Source organism: Podarcis gaigeae, assembly GCF_964106915.1.
Source record: "Podarcis gaigeae genome assembly, chromosome: 4".
NCBI lineage: Eukaryota > Metazoa > Chordata > Lepidosauria > Squamata > Lacertidae > Podarcis > Podarcis gaigeae.
The window spans coordinates 48,625,132-48,641,371 of NC_139677.1; the positions used below are offsets into that span (position 1 = coordinate 48,625,132).

Genomic DNA, 16,240 nt, shown 5'->3' on the forward strand with positions numbered 1-16,240 from the left:
TTACTCAGTTCATCTTTTACTAGGTTCTGGAGCTATCTCCCCAAGAGCCTTGTCCAGTCCCACCTCCCTTTCAGCTTTTAGGGAGCAAGTGAAAAGTGACTTGTTCTTCCACACCCCAAATTTGACATGTGAGCGGGGTTACCCACCAGTCAGTCACCTGACATCACAGTGACCATCACGATGACATCAAGTGACCTGTTCAGTTGATTGTCTGGTCTTGTGAAGCCCCTTTCAATGTGCTGCTTTGCAGAGTGCTTCGTGAGGGTCTTAGCAAGATCTGACTACCAGCTACAAAGGTGACTTGATATTATTGAACAGGGCTTTATGGGCATCACTGATCAGCGGTGCTTGCAAATCCCCTTTTGGCTCTGCCAGATTATTATGATTTTTACATGCCACACACCTGATGTAGACAGTATATTGATGTATGTGGACAATGTTTTCCTTTAATCACCAAATAATCAAAATTACTGTATACCGTGCTTTTTTCTTAAAAAAAAAAAAAGTTTAGGGGTACTCTCATTTTCCTACTCATATTGAAATACTGCCCCTCAATGAGGCCAAACTTAGATTCACAAAATGTTTAAGGGTATGCGTATCCCTGCGTCCTCCCAGAAAAAAAGCACTGACTGTACACACATCAGGATTAAGAGGTAAGTCTTCCTTTATAAGCAGTTTGACTTCCAAGCTGCTATGAGTTCTGTAAAATTCGCAAATTAAATGCTATGCCCTTTGGACCAGCACCAAGATGACAGGATGTATTGTATCCATTTACTGTTGTACAGGGCTAATAACAATGATCGTAAACATGTTGATTTGGAAGATGGTTTTGTTGCAGTAAGACATACCTCCCCCCCCCCCCGATGTATAAGATGATATTTTTTCATAGGCAGAAATTGTGGGTCGTCTTATACATGGGTAACAGAGGGGCGACAGGCGATTGGTGGCAGCAGTCAGTAGGAGAATGGCAGCAGCGATTGGGAGTGTGATTGCTGCGGCAAGGCATGCTGACAATTGACTGCTGCTGTGGCAATTAGGCGTTTGATTTACGCCGGTGGCTGGTTGCGCCGAGTGGTCAGGTGGGCTTTTGGCAGTGAGCATGCTGACAATTGGTGGCCGCAGTGGTGCATGAGATTTGCATTGGCAGGTAGGCAGTAGCGTGATTGGTGGTACTCTGGGCAATCCCCCCCCCAAAAAAGTTTTTTTGTGATCCTCCAGAATAGGGGTTCTTTTACATGGAGGCATCTTATACAGATACAAGGGGGAGCGGGTGGCGCTGTGGGTAAAAGCCTCAGCGCCTAGGGCTTGCCGATCGAAAGGTCAGCGGTTCGAATCCCTGCAGCGGGGTGCGCTCCCGTTGTTCGGTCCCAGCGCCTGCCAACCTAGCAGTTCGAAAGCACCCTCGGGTGCAAGTAGATAAATAGGGACCGCTTTCTCGTGGGAAGGTAAACGGCGTTTCCGTGTGCAGCTCTGGCTTGCCAGAGCAGCGATGTCACGCTGGCCACGTGACCCGGAAGTGTCTTCGGACAGCGCTGGCCCCTGGCCTCTTGAGTGAGATGGGCGCACAACCCCAGAGTCTGGCAAGACTGGCCCGTACGGGGTACCTTTACCTTTTTATCTTATAGAGGGAAAAATATGGTACTGCCTTGTAAGTGTGCACAGGATTGCATTATAGAAGCATCGGAAAGTTGTTTCTTTGGTAATCAAAGCCTGGAATAGCATTTCATCATAAACAGTGAGGAACCACATCTGTTGTAGTCACATAGTGCAACATTGCCAAATGAGCAAGACCTTGTGAATAAGCATGTGACACATCAACAGGCAGGATCACACCCTGTTTTTTACTAGAATCTAAACCAAGAGGAACAGTTGAGGGAGGTGGGTATGCTTAAGCGGGGAAATGGCTGTTGCATGGAACAAGCTTGTTTTCTGTTGTTTTGAAGGTTAGGACCCAAACCAATCAATTCCAATTAAAAGAAAGGAAATTCTGCCTAAACATTAGGAAGACCTTTCAGACGGTAAAAGCAGTTCAACAGTGGAACAGACTACTTTGGAAGGTGGTGGACTCTCCTTCATTGGAGATGTTGATACAGAGTTTGGATGGACATCTGCCAGGGATTCTTTAGTTGCTATTTCTGCATTACAGGGGGTTGATAACCCTTTGGGGCCCTTCCAGTTCTATGATCCTATGAAACCACAGAGAAAGGGAAGGGAAATGGAGGCAAAGATCAATGTAGGGGAGGACATATACAATTATTTCTGTGGATTCAGGGCAGCCCAACAAAGCACTCCTTCACACAGAGCATAATTAGTTGATGGAATTCAGGCTCCAAGTACTGATGGTGGCAAATAGCTTGGATGTAGTGGTTGCTGGTCTGTTGGAGCAAATAAGCCTGTAGGCTGCTTTCAACCAGCCCCCCAACCTAGCTGCTTGACTTCTTACTTGCAGTCAGTCTTATGAAAACTGTTGGGACCGGATGTAGATCCTTCTAATTACTGATCTATTTCTTCTTTCTGCTTGCAGAAATTAGCACTGAAACCAAAAGGGTGATGAAAGGTTGCCCGTTGTGTAATAATTTCCAAATGGCAAGCTGTCATTACATAAAATAACCACTTCCCCCAAGAAACAGCAGGTGTTTCCTTGCTTTGTTGCATAGTCTCCATACGCTCTTGTTCATTTTACTTATTGTTACATACTTTTCTTTCATTGAAATCTTTTTTCACTCTGAGTCTTGGAGCATGGGGGAGGTCGGTGGAAAGAGATGAAGCATTCTAACTCCAATGGCCCCTGAAAATCTCCAGTGCAACTTCTTGGGCTGGAAAAACTTCAGCCAATCCACATTGCTAAAAGCTGTTGGGAAAGGGCTGGGGAGACCAGAGTTCAAGTCCCTAGTCAACCATGAAGCTCCCTTAGACCAGTCACTCTCAGTGGAACCCTTGCAGGTTGCCTACGAAGATAATGTAGCAGAGAAATAGCTTGGAGAAAGAGGGGAAATATAGTGTTGGCATCCGTCTGGTTCGATAGACAAGTGAGTTCACCACTAAGGGTGAAGTCAAACTGTGGTGTTAGCAGCACTGAAGTGACCTCCCTGGAGCGCAAATCTGGGCAGTGTGTGTGGAGGTCCTGGGCTGCCCAGGGAAATATATATGTAATTAATAAGGTAAAGGTAAAGGGACTCCTGACCATTAGGTCCAGTCGTGGCCGACTTTGGGGTTGTGGCGCTCATCTCACTTTATTGGCCGAGGGAGCCGGCGTACAGCTTCCGGGGCATGTGGCCAGCATGACTAAGCCGCTTCTGGCGAACCAGAGTAGTGTACGGAAATGCCGTTTACCTTCCCACTGAAGCGGTACCTATTTATCTACTTGCACTTTGATGTGCTTTCGAACCGTTAGGTTGGCAGGAACTGGGACCGAGCAATGGGAGCTCACCCCATCACGGGGATTCGAACCGCTAACCTTCTGATCGGCAGGCCCTAGGCTCTGTGGTTTAACCCACAGCGCCACCCGCGTCTCTATGTAATTAATAAACAGTAATAAATTATGAAACAGGATGCAATCAACCAACCATATCATTTAGGTTTATAAAATGCTTCAAAGTTACATACACACACCCTTTGTAAATCACAATCCACTTTCCTCCTTGGTTCACATACTTTCCCCTATCCCCCAGATGTTAACAGCATCCTTGTGTCATATATGCTAAAACTTGCAAGTGTCCCTGCTGTACGACTACAAGGGGTAGCGAGCCAACATTTATTCCAGCGCTGTTTTGATGGAACTGAAGGAAAATATGCACCAAGTATGGTAGTGACACCAGTTTCAGAAAAGTAGTCAGAGCTCTTTTTCAGCACGAAGCACGAAAGGATCTCTAAATTAACATTTGAAACCAATGCTAAATACATAGGGTGAAATCCATAAGATCAGGCCAAAGGCCATGTGGTCCTGCATTCTATTTTCACAGTGGCCAACCAGATGCTTATGCGAAGCCCAGAGACAGGACCCGAGTGCAACAGCACTCTCCCTGCTTGAGAATCCCTGCTACTGGCTTTCAGAGCATTCTGCCCCCCAACAATAAAGAACGTACCTATCAGTTAGTAGTCACTGATAGCCTTGTCCCCCATAAATTTGTCTAATCCCCTTTTAAAGTCACCCCTAAGTGATTGCTATTTCTTGAAAAAGAAAATTCAAGAGTTTACGTGTTGTGTGAAGAAGTACTTTCTCTCTCCTGAATCTGCCAACATTCAGCTTCACTGAATGTCTCCTGAGATATTATATTGTGCAAGGCTGAATGAAATGAATGGGAGCTGTTCAGAAGCACACTGTGATCTCACATGGCTAGCACACACTTCAGTGGGGCCTGTGGAGGAGAATTTTATTGGGAATTGTGCCTAAAAAGCATTAGGTACAGTAGCTTGAGGGGTTGTTTTAACACAAGAGAATATGACAAAGAAAGCTTGATCTCAACACATCAAGAAAAGACTAGAAGATAATTTTAGAACAGAAAATGCCCTATTAAATGCTCTAGCAATCATTTGCTTAATTCATCCGAAAGAAAAAAAAATTCCTTCCAGTAGCACCTTAAAGACCAACTAAGTTAGTTCTTGGTATGAGCTTTCGTGTGCATGCACACTTCTTCAGTATCTGAAGTATCTGAAGAAGTGTGCATGCACACGAAAGCTCATACCAAGAACTAACTTAGTTGGTCTTTAAGGTGCTACTGGAAGGAATTTTTTTTGTTTTGACTATGGCAGACCAACGCGGCTACCTATCTGTAACTCATCCGAAAGACACAGAGTATAGATAAGGCAGGCACCTTTTATTTTTATTTTGTTAGTTAAAACAAACTGTACCTATTTTAAAACCAATACCAGCATAATTTCTAGTGCAATCTTGCCATAAGATATATTGATGAGCGTTCGTTTTCTCAGCACAACTTAGATTCAACTGCATTTTTTAAAACCCAGAAATACAATTGCAAATTAAACCATCTAGTCTCAGTAACAGCATCAGAAATTTATTATAAAAAAGAGTAAAAGGTAGATTGTACCTTTGTCTTTATTTTCTGGCCAAACTCTTTACTAATAGTTGTTTCAGAAAACTGCATTCATCTGTATTCTATAGTGTTTCCACGATCTGTAAAATGTTCTCTCTTCATTATTATCTTTTACTGCTTCAGGAAAAAGCTGAAAATAGCTTGCACCCAGAAAAAGAGCAAATTTTGAATCCAGAGCTGTGAGAGAACTTCGCATAGTATTTTAGTTCTGTTGCTGTAGATATGTGCATTCATTTAAAGAGTACAGAGATATCTGTGTTCACGCTATAACAATATGGAATATAAACATGGTATTTGCTTAAATATGCAACTTTATTAACGAAAAACAGCTAGACCTTTGGTGCTTTACATATTATAATGTTAAAGTAATTCAAAGCAAAACCATTGCAATGATAAAAAAATTCTAAACATAAACTGCAACTGAAACCAGCTTGTTGCAGTGCTGACAAAAGGCAAAAATGCTTAATGCAACAGTATAGCTTCAAGTTCTACTAGGTGTATAAATAACTGCAAAACAATGTAACTTTTTATGAAAAAATAGAATCCTATATACTAAACATATTTGCAAAGGTACTTAATATTTGCTTGAGTGGTTCTTCAAGTTATTAGGATTAGCCACTTGACTGAAGCGGAGAATTTTCTAATTTCGGTAGATCTAGGAAGCAAGAAGCATACTGTTGATTCCCTGCATGTTTACTCAGAAGTAAGTTCCACTCTCTTCAATGCAATTTTCTCTCAAGTAAGCATAGGATTGCAGAATTATTTTAACTAATAACATAAATAGCAAGGATTTATGGTCTAACTCTATGAACACTACTAGGAAGTAAGGACTGTAGCCAGTTAATTATTCTGTAAGTAACATACCTACAGCCTAAATAAGTGCACCTTAAGACACAGACAAGTCCCCACTTCAAATTATTCTATTTCCAAGTGCTACATATGAAACATTACTTTCATATAGTTTGAAATAAGCAAGCACAACTCTTCAAGAATCTGAAGAGCCAAAGGCTGGTCCTGCCTGGGAGATATGCAATCATGAGAGCATAGCTAAACTTTTAATATCCTAATCTAAAGTATTTGCACATGTATTATCTGCACATTATTTTAATGCCTTTGGTTTGTGATTTTGTGCTGATGCACCAAATATTTGTTAATGCACCAATACCTGAACCAAATGTTGCAGAATGTTTTAATACAATTCCCCTACTTTGACGAATGTGCCTTAAGAATTGTGCCACAGTGTAAGCACAGCCTTACAGCATGAAAAATACATTCTTTTGCTGAACATTCATACCCTGTATGAGAAAAGTAGGTAATTTGGCTTTATAAATTTTGTGCCTAAAACATGAAAATATTCTTTTACAACTTGTTGGGTTTTTCTGCTTCCTCCCCCCCTCACTGCTTAATTTATTATGCATTATAAATCACAAGCACCAATAGTCTAAGCAGCAGTGGATTTCAAACTTACAGCTTTCAGGGAACTTTTTTCACCTGCTGTGGGACCTATTCATGCTGGAATTATGTTCTGGGTTGCGCGCATGAGACTATGTGGTAGCTGTTGCACTGCATCAAATGAGTGTGTGCATTACAGCAAACAACACGCTCTCACAACTTTAGTTTTCAGGGGGCAGAGATTGGCCATTATACTGAAGCAGAACAGATGGGAGTGCAAGGATTCCTTGGAACACAGGTTTAACACCACTATTCTAAGGCATCAACTCCCATAACTCAGAAGCAATTATATATATGTGTGTGTTACAAATAATATTCTCTTGCCTCTTACTGATTACATTTATCTTAAGCTGCTGTGTATAAAGTGCCAGTGGTAATGTGGGGGAAAACATGCATTTTCTTATTTTTACGTAACTTTTCCATCACTTCTTGCAGGTTGCAGGGTGGGGAGCAGAGAGAACCACAGTCCTAGAATGCTCAAAACATTGTCCTTTTCCTTTTACAGCTGGTCTCTAGCAAGCTGCCAGCTGGCTAAGCCAAACGATTACACTTTATTATAATATATACTATAATATAATATATATTGTGCAGAGACTTTTTTTAAAAGCACATTTCCTGCTCTCTCTTTAGTGAATAAATATAGTTTTATTTAATAATTCTTACAATGTACTATAAGTAATTTGATAGTTTTGTTCTTAAAGGCTTTGGCATAACCTAGTGCGATTTGTCCAGTTTGCTACAGAATAATGGCTACGGCAAAGACATTGACGATGCAGTTCATAGTTCGGTTTTCCCATCGGACTGTGCAGGTACCTATAGTGGATTTAAGAAGAGAAAGTGGTCAAGTTCTATATTCATTCTTAAGAGGACAACCGAATAACCCGAACTCATTTACAAAAGACAATCCCTAGAGGCTGTCAAACATTGCTTTTGGGGACAGATCTGGGCCACAACCCTAAACATGCTTACAAAGAAGTGAACTCTGCAGAACATACTTCTGGCTAATCATTTTCATGCTCTTGGTTCCAACGCTTGCACAATAATGCATCTTAGGAGTCAGAAACTCAGAAAAATCCTTCAGAGATGGTCACCGGGGTTAAATAGAATTAAATGACACTACAGCATGGATTTAGTTTGTCAACAGGACTTTGATGGTGGGCATGTGATCCAGTCCAAGTTGCCATTCCTGTAGTTGACTAAGAACCCACAACACTTTGAAAATCAAACCTTTTGCCAATGATAATGAAGAGGGCTGCTCTTATGAGGCCACAGGCAGCCCCCTGATTCTCTCCAGCTACTTCTTCTGCAAAAAAAAAGAAGCCCTTGGGTGATCAACTCAGGCACCATGATGTGTTTTTCCTTTGTGCTGGTGGCTACTGCTACCCCAGGCATAAAGCTATGGCCAGCTCGGTGTACTAAAACCGTATGCTTCATTGTTAGGGTTATTTTTACATTTTGTTGCATTTTTTGCTAAGCTGCCTTGAATGTGATTTTTCTTAGAAAGTAAGGACAACACCAGTGCTGGTGCACATTTCAGCATTTTCCTGCCAGTACTCAGCATGGTAGAAAATGAATACAGTGGTACCTCGGGTTACATACGCTTCAGGTTACATACGCTGCTAATCCAGAAATAGTACCCTGGGTTAAGAACTTTGCTTCAGGATGAGAACAGAAATCGTGCTCCGGTGGTGCAGCGGCAGCAGGAGGCCCCATTAGCTAAAATGGTGCTTCAGGTTAAGAACAGTTTCAGGTTAAGAACGGACCTCCAGAATGAATTAAGTACTTAACCCGAGGTACCACTGTACAAGTCTCATAGTGTAATATATTTAATCAAGTAACTTACTGAGCACAAAACACAAAGAATATAAAGTTACAACAATATGAACATTCTTTCTTCGTTACAGCTTCGAGTCATATCAGTCACTGAAGTACTGGCATATATGATTACTTGGTGATTTGGTTTTGTTAACCTTGTTAAGCTTAGTTCTTCTCTTTCGATTGTATAACTATGAATTTGGAACAGTCATGCTGAGGAATGAAGTCTGCCAGAGCTGTTCAGCGCTTTGAACGATGTCTGCCCTCATGAACTAGAACCACCTATCCAGGAGAATAGTCTCTTATCTTTCATGATGCCTTGCAGTAAGACGGATTTGATCCAGAGAGTGAATGAAGTTCAAATACTACTCAAACGTAGGCATCAATAACGATTCCGTGTCAGATTTAAACTCATCTAAAGAAACAGTCCTTGGCCTTCAGCCAAAGCATTTTTTCCATGCAACCAAAAGCGATTGGTCAGCCCTTTTCATTTTGACCTGGCCTTATCATCAGGTTTATATCTCTTTCTCATTTGGGGACCTGGGTAAAGAAAGTGGGCAACATATAGTTTGGGTGAAATGATCCTAATTTCAGGCAGTACCTATTATATACCTATTATATCCTGGGGGCTATATGTGGGCTGCCAATTCAAACCGCCTTTCAACTGCAGCATAATGTTTCACAACAATAAGTGAAAAGTCATTTTTTTTCATGAAGTAGTTTGCTTCAATTCTGCAGGCAGGCACTTACCATCAGTTGTGGTATCCCAAAAACATGAGCTTGCTGTATGCAGACCAGCTCCACACTTCTGCATCACTGCACAGGTTACTGAAAACACAACAAAATCCCATGTTTATCAATAAAGTAGGTTAATCAATCAGACTTCACTATTCCTTTATACAACTGAAAGGACTAAGTGGTGGTTAAAGTATGAATTAAAATCCCATGCCTTTTCCCAAAAAGAAATTCTGTTGAATTATAATATTTAAGTTGCCACTATGCTGCAAAAGCATGATCCTTTTTCTTTAAATTTCTTTTATTTAAGAAAGCAGTGAGACATATTCCTCCTCAAAATGGTGGGCTGCTTCCTGAACAGCCCTGATATTCTAGGCTTATGAAGTCTGTTGAAAATGCCTGGCTAATTTTCTGATGCAGATAATCAACAGCAGATGACCAATAAATGCCACGGGAATCTGAAAATAGAGCCCTCGCCAACCCGCCGCATCCCATATTATTATAGTAAAATGCATAATAAATTGGAGCAAAACTGCCTTCAATGCTCTCACGAAGGTGGGTGGGGTGCAGCACATAGAACCTTATATGCCTCATTCTACTAACAAAGTATATGGGAACGCGGGTGGCACTGTGGTCTAAACCACTGAGCCTAGGGCTTGCCGATCAGAATGTCAGTGGTTTGAATCCCCATGACGGGGTGAGCTCCCGTTGCTTGGCCCCAGCTCCTGCCAACCTAGCAGTTTGAAAGCACGTCAAAGTGCAAGTAAATAAACAGGTACCGCTCTGGTGGGAAGGTAAACAGCATTTCTGTGCGCTGCTCTGGTTTTGCCAGAAGCAGCTTAGTCATGCTGGCCACATGACCCGGAATAACTGTCTGCGGACAAACGTCGGCTCCCTCGGCCAGTAAAGCAAGATGAGCACCACAACCCCAGAGTTGCCTGTGACTGGAATTAACTGTCAGGAGTCCTTTACATTACCTTTACTAACAAAAGTAGGCCTGAAATCATTTTCTCCCCATTAATTGTAAAATTAATATTAACTGCATATATGCACAGAATCTTACCAATGTACTTATACGTCTTCCCCAGTTTTACCAGTTGTGTTAAAGATTGTTCTACTATAGCTGCAGTCCACTGATTGACATTGTCGTGATTGTAATCTGCCTTGCCCAGAACACCTTCTATGCACTAAAAAGGAATAAAAATCTGATTAAATACAAGTATTAAAAATAGATAGTAGTATAAACATATATACTTTTAAGCCAGCCCCACTTTGTTATGTAAAGGAACTCAAATGTCAGAAAGAGATTCTCATTTGCCTCTTTTCCTAGGCTAGAGCTCCTAAATGGAGGCACATAAATCAGTAACTGAACTGTTTATACCATTCCCATCTCAGTGGTAAGAGTCATATAACAAACATGCAGAATCCAGAAGAGCATTTTAATAATCTGAATTTCTTTCCCAACAGGACTAAAATATCCTGCTGAGCTGGATATATTATTGTAAATGCTACAATTCTGAGTTGCTGCAGCATTGAAATTCAGACAGAGTGGTCCTATCGCCTCAGTATACTGAGCAGCTTCTCTGCCGTGGCTATCCGTGGGCCACAATCAAATAACAGTCAACATAACAACAGCTACAGAAATAAATCCAGTTGACTTCAAGGACAGTTAAACAGCTCACCTGCACAGGACTGCCATCTCAGTCACCATTACAAATTGTGTTCTACGGGGTGTGTGTTTTTAGCAGAATTCAACAGAACATATACAGAACACTTAACACTACTTAACATTACAGTGGAGTGTTATAAAAGGCAGTATCCAGAATTGTATTTTCATGAATCAAAAGGGTTCCTTCCATTCATGGAATCATTCCATTACAACAGAGGCTTCCCTCTAGCACAAGTAGGGGAAGTGATTTCCCCCTTATACCCCTTGCAGGCCCTACTGCCACCTCCCAGTGTTCCACAATGTCCACACTCCCTGGAGCAGATTGTCAGAGGAGCAGATTGTCAGAGGACTGCAGGGGGGGGGGGTTAGAATGTACAAAATTTTAAACATCCAGTATTGAAAATTTAGTATAGTTTGGATCTTGATAGTGTAATCCTATGCATGTCTATTCAGAAAAATGCCCCATTGAATTCAATTAGCTATATTCCCAATAGAGGTCCATATGACTGCAGCTCAAGAGTGCAATATTAAACACAGCAAGGGAGTATGCCCCACTAAATATAGTGGGACTCAGTTTTGAATAGGCAAGACAGGATGTCTGGTGCAAGTCTTTCAGGGATAGTCATTATTCCTGGAAACAGAAAACTGCAAAAATTCATTTTGTCACCAAAACACATAAATACTGTACTGTATACTAAAACGTGCAACTTACATCTTTAATAATACTGTGCGCTTCTTCAGCATTGAAGGTCATCTGTAATCATAGAAGAGATTTATTTAATTAAATTATTTTTATCACTCTTCATAAAATTTAATTCTAGAGCTGCTTACGCATTTTAGAATACAAAATATAAAACAATAAAATTGCAGCTGCCACACAGGTTTTGGAAGAAATAATGAACCAAGACAGAATTTATTTATTCAAAAAGTCCACAAAACTTTCCAAAACAAGGTCCATATATTCATAATCTTCATTTATTCTGGCGATATAACCAGCTCATGAATTTGATGCACACGGCAGCTGCATAAATGCCAAGTTCTTACATCTTACTGAAAACTACGTAAGTGTGTTATTAAAAAAATCACAATCACCAGCATCCCAAATGGATTTTACAATCACACTATTTCTGGCTGTGTCCTGAAATTCATGCATCAGCATCTAAGGTCTATGTCAAAGCTAATGTACTGTATCACATTATCCTAGTGAGCAGTATCCTCTATTACACAAGACTGACACAGGATAAAACAAAACTACATCCTAAATTAGGGGTCAGCAACCTTTTTCAGCCATGGGCCGGTCCACCGTCCCTCAGACCATGTGGTGGGCCGGACTATATTTTTTTTTGGGGGGGGGGATGAACAAATTCCTATGCCCCACAAATAACCCAGAGATGCATTTTCTCCCTCCCCCCCTCTCTCTTTTTTCCCCTTCTTTTCCTTCTCCTCCTGCGATGAGGCTACATTTTAATATTTTAATGTTCCATTATTTTAATTGTTGTGTTTTATTTTGTTTTTAAGTTTGTAATCATTCATCTTGTTTTTATTATTGCTTGTAAGCCGCTCTGAGCCCGGCCTTGGCTGGGGAGGGCGGGGTATAAATAAAAAATTATTATTATTATTATTATTTTAAATAAAAGCATACATTCTACTCATGTAAAAACACGTTGATTCCTGGACCGTCGGTGGGCCAGATTGAGAAGGCAATTGGGCCGGATCCAGTCCCCGGGCCTTAGGTTGCCTACCCCTGTCCTAAATGCTTTGACATGACAGTCAGACCCTCCAAAGGTTGTAGTCAGCATAGTTCTACGTAGGGTAGACCCACTGAAATTAAATAGGCTTAAACACGGGTCTGTTCTGATTATGATTGGCAATGGATACAACCCCAACATTTTAAAAAAAAAAATACCAGGCTAAGTATGTCACAGAATCAAGGGATGACAGCAAAGGGAAGGGTCTGCAGGAAAAGGGAAGTGGGAAAAGAGCAGAGGGATTGTGTGTCTGAATGCTACCACTTTAAAAAGATTCCCTGGATGCACACATAAAAACCCATCATATCAGGGAGAGCGCGACCCTTTCTCTTTTACACCACCCTTCTCTACCTGAATGAGGTTTTGTCTTCTCCTTTTTCAATTGTGTGCAGAGGGCGGCAGGCATTCAAACACGGGATTCTTGTCTGACGCGCTCCTCTTCCCACCCCCTCCTCCATCCTCCCTTGGCCTTAACCTTGGAATCCACTGCACTTTCAAATTGGGCTTCAAAGCAATGGCAGGCTCTTTTCACTACCCTATTTTGTTATCATCATCACCACCGCCTGCCATTATTCTGCAGTGGCCTCAATTGGCAGCGGGGGGGGGGGGCGCGCGCGCGCAACCCTCCCCGTCCACGTGAGGACCGGCGTCGCAATGACAGCATTCTTGGGCGGACCAAGCCTCCCCCGCCTACGATCCCACAAGCGGAGCTTGCGATTGGCTGGGTGGAGACGTACACAAAATAAATAAATATATTAAGGGGGGGAAAACCCTTGAGCCAGGTGACATTTTTATGCAGACCAGGCCCACCCACGTCGGAGCGAGACTGAAAAGCGCAAGCCGGCCTGTTACGAAGTCATGGTTGTTGTTATTGGGTTTTTTTGCGCCCCTCTCCTCCCCCCCCCCTCCAGGCACACGCTTTAAAGCGGGTGGCAGGAACGGGAGGCGCTTCCGCCCCCGCGTGTCTGGAGTGGGGGGGTCCCTAACCTAATTATTCCTCCGCCCAAGTAGAAGCGCGCGCCACGGCCACGCGCGAGATCCTTTCCTGCGCTGCGACGAGGCAAAACCAGGTCACGGCAGCCCGCCGGGGCGACAGGGATCTTGGGCTGGGGCGAGGAGGGCGCCCCACTCCCGCTGACCGGGGGAGGAGGGGGAAGTCCGTACTACCTCGTCGTTATGGGGGTGAAACTCTTCCATGACCCCAGGAGCTGCCGCGGCGCGTCCCTATTCCCGGCAGTGGCGGAGGCGGCCCCGGTCCTCGCCCTGAGCCGCAGCTCCACCTTCCCTAAGCCGGAGGTGCGCAAAGAATGGCGCCACCCCCTCCTCCTCCGCCAGCTCCCTCTGCCGTCTGAAGGGAGCGCTGGAGGCTCCCTTGAAGATGCCGCGGCCTCGCGCACACGCGCGCTTCTCGCTGGAGCGGAGCTGCCGGCGCAAGCAAGCTTTTTTTCGCAGCGTCCGCACGACTTCGTCCGCATCGAAGCAGCAGCCCGCAGTTTTCCCCTCTTCACCATGGAAAATCCGGTTATTTAAGGTGCCAGCCACCCGTCTGCGACATTCCATACCCACCCCCACCCCCGTCTGGAAACAACATTCTTCTTAGCGGGGTCGAGGCTCATTCCTGAAATCTGTCTTTGATACCAGGGCTGAGTGTGCTGGAGTATTTGTGAAGAAAAACGTCTCCTGCCACTTTCAGGCTCAACGCGGCTTTTAAGGGCATGCACGTGTACGTGCATACACATCCACAGGCTGACGATAAAACGTTTTGGGGCAAAGGGCATAGCCTTTAGGTGGACTTCAGCCCCAACACTTTTTAGCAGGGGTGTCATAGTTGCCATATATTGCCTGTGATGTTGCTGTTAGCTGCTTTGAACCTGGTTTGCCATGGAAAAGTGACAAAGAAAAAAGAGAGATGAAGATGGAGATTTGGTCCATAACTGAGGTCTATCCCACCCATATGACCCTTAAAGGGGCAAAGGGGCAACTTAAAATGGAAATACACTTGCCTGACTTCAATTCCCTGCTCTTTTAGGCCCCAGGCTAAAGGGATGCAAATGGAAGTGCAGTTAATTCCAGTCAGACTAATTCCTAGTCTCTGCTGCCATATTTCTTGGGGGTGTATGGGCCTCTGCTCCTGCCAGTTTGGAGGGCTTGCAGGAGGCAAGGGTTGTTCTTTGACCTCCCAGTATTTTTCCTTGCAGCCCAATCATACTTCTGAACAGGGAAGAAGTAAGGTGTTTCCATTTAAAGATATGGGTTCTTGAATATATGATGGGAAGGAATTACTGCAGGCTTCCCTGCAAAAATATTCTTAGTGTTTTGTATTAAGTCACTCAGGGCCAAAATTTCTCCCAAGATGCCCCAATTATGAGAGCCAAAGATCATTTTTATGTCATTTATTAATTACTTCTCATGAAACATCCCAAAGTGATTAAGCATAAAACATAAAAAATAGGGGAAATGACAACAACAAATACAAAAAACAATTTCAAATCCAATACAGATACCGTAAAGATTGGAATAAGTGGACAGAACCACCTTTAATCTTTCTTTCTTTGCTAAAGTGGCTTGAATCAGTAAGTACAGTGGTACCTCGGGTTACAGATGCTTCAGGTTACAGACACTGCTAACCCAGAAATGTTACCTCAGGTTAAGAACTTTGCTTCAGGATCAGAACAGAAATCATGCAGCAGCAGCACAGTGGCAGGAGTGGGAGGCCCCATTAGCTAAAGTGGTACCTCAGGTTAAGAACAGTTTCAGGTTAAGAATGGACCTCCGGAACGAATTAAGTTCTTAACCCGAGGTACCACTGTACTGAACCATGCACAGGGCTGGAATCCACAGGACGGAGTCATGTGTAAAGTCAATTAAAATTACTTCTTGTGTTGATAAGAAAATGGTTGTAAAAATCTCTCCTTGGTGACCAGACAGTGATTGCAAAGGATCAATGATCTTTCGTAAAAACCACTGCTAATTCTTTATCATTAGTGTTCTGTTTACAGTGGTGGCAAAAATCAGCTCCAGAGGTGTAGTGGTAAAAATAGCCATGATATCTGACTTTGCCTACATATCTCTGTGCTTGGTGCTCCCCATCACACAGAGAAAGCAAAGCCCTTAATTGCAAATACTAAGACTTCCCAGCATCTAATAATTGTTCAACACAGATGCAATACAGACGTTGTATTGTGAATAGTATTCTGAAACAACAGTGTTCCCACTAGAAAAACTCTAAGGCAATTAAGCAGCCTAGCAACATCCTTTGACATCAAAAATGTCAAAGGGGCTTGGCAAAACTTAATAGTGTTTTAAACAAAGCTATATTTTCTTAGTTACCAATTTTCTGTAATGAGAATTCCTTGATGCCAAGATCCAAGTTTGGGGCAAATACTCTTTCGTGAGAGAACCCCAGCAGATATTTTAAATCACAAAATATGCAGCATGGAAATAAAGCATAGAAAAATAGGCTGTTAGACTTAAAATATGTGTCCTTTAAAGTGAGTTCCAAACTTTCCCTCTTCCCCTAGCATAGAAAAGACCATGTGTTTGGTAAGTAAAAAATCGTTTACTTACAATTTATCCAAAGGTCAGATTCATGTGCTTTTCCATACAGAATTTAGGAAAAGTTTCAGAGACAGTAAAACCTGGCTTAGTTACAGTGGTGAAAGTTCCTAAATTATTGGTATAGGTCACTCAATAATGGTTGACGAGAGGCATACGGTTGAGCTGGAGTTACCAACTCAAACCTATTTATATGCTGAGCTTCTCAGGTA

The 16,240-nt window shown here is 42.6% G+C and overlaps 1 protein-coding gene across 2 annotated transcripts; it reads right to left on the reverse strand.

Moving 5' to 3' along the window:
* Positions 1-4,796: 4,796 nt before the first annotated feature.
* Positions 4,797-13,818, reverse strand: DYNLT3 (dynein light chain Tctex-type 3). Of its 2 annotated transcripts, none has more exons than XM_083734644.1 (5): positions 13,641-13,818; positions 11,438-11,479; positions 10,120-10,243; positions 9,072-9,149; positions 4,797-7,319 (listed from the first exon to the last, which is right to left on the reverse strand). In XM_083734644.1, exons 1-5 carry the CDS (start codon positions 13,668-13,670, stop codon positions 7,243-7,245), a joined length of 351 nt encoding a protein of 116 aa, XP_083590770.1. In that variant the 5' UTR covers positions 13,671-13,818; the 3' UTR covers positions 4,797-7,242. The 2 variants fall into 2 exon arrangements, with proteins under 2 accessions (XP_083590770.1, XP_083590771.1); XM_083734645.1 differs by having other exon boundaries at positions 12,825-13,814.
* Between the last annotated feature and the right edge of the window lie 2,422 nt (positions 13,819-16,240).

Bases quoted from the DNA above. Each gene is read 5' to 3' on its own strand.
- DYNLT3 (XM_083734644.1), bottom strand. From the start codon at position 13,670: ATGGAAGAGTTTCACCCCCATAACGACGAG. The intron at 11,480-13,640 runs GTAGTACGGACT...CTATGATTACAG, and splicing joins TTCACCCCCATAACGACGAG to ATGACCTTCAATGCTGAAGA. The intron at 7,320-9,071 runs GTAAGTGCCTGC...AATCCACTATAG, and splicing joins TTGGGATACCACAACTGATG to GTACCTGCACAGTCCGATGG.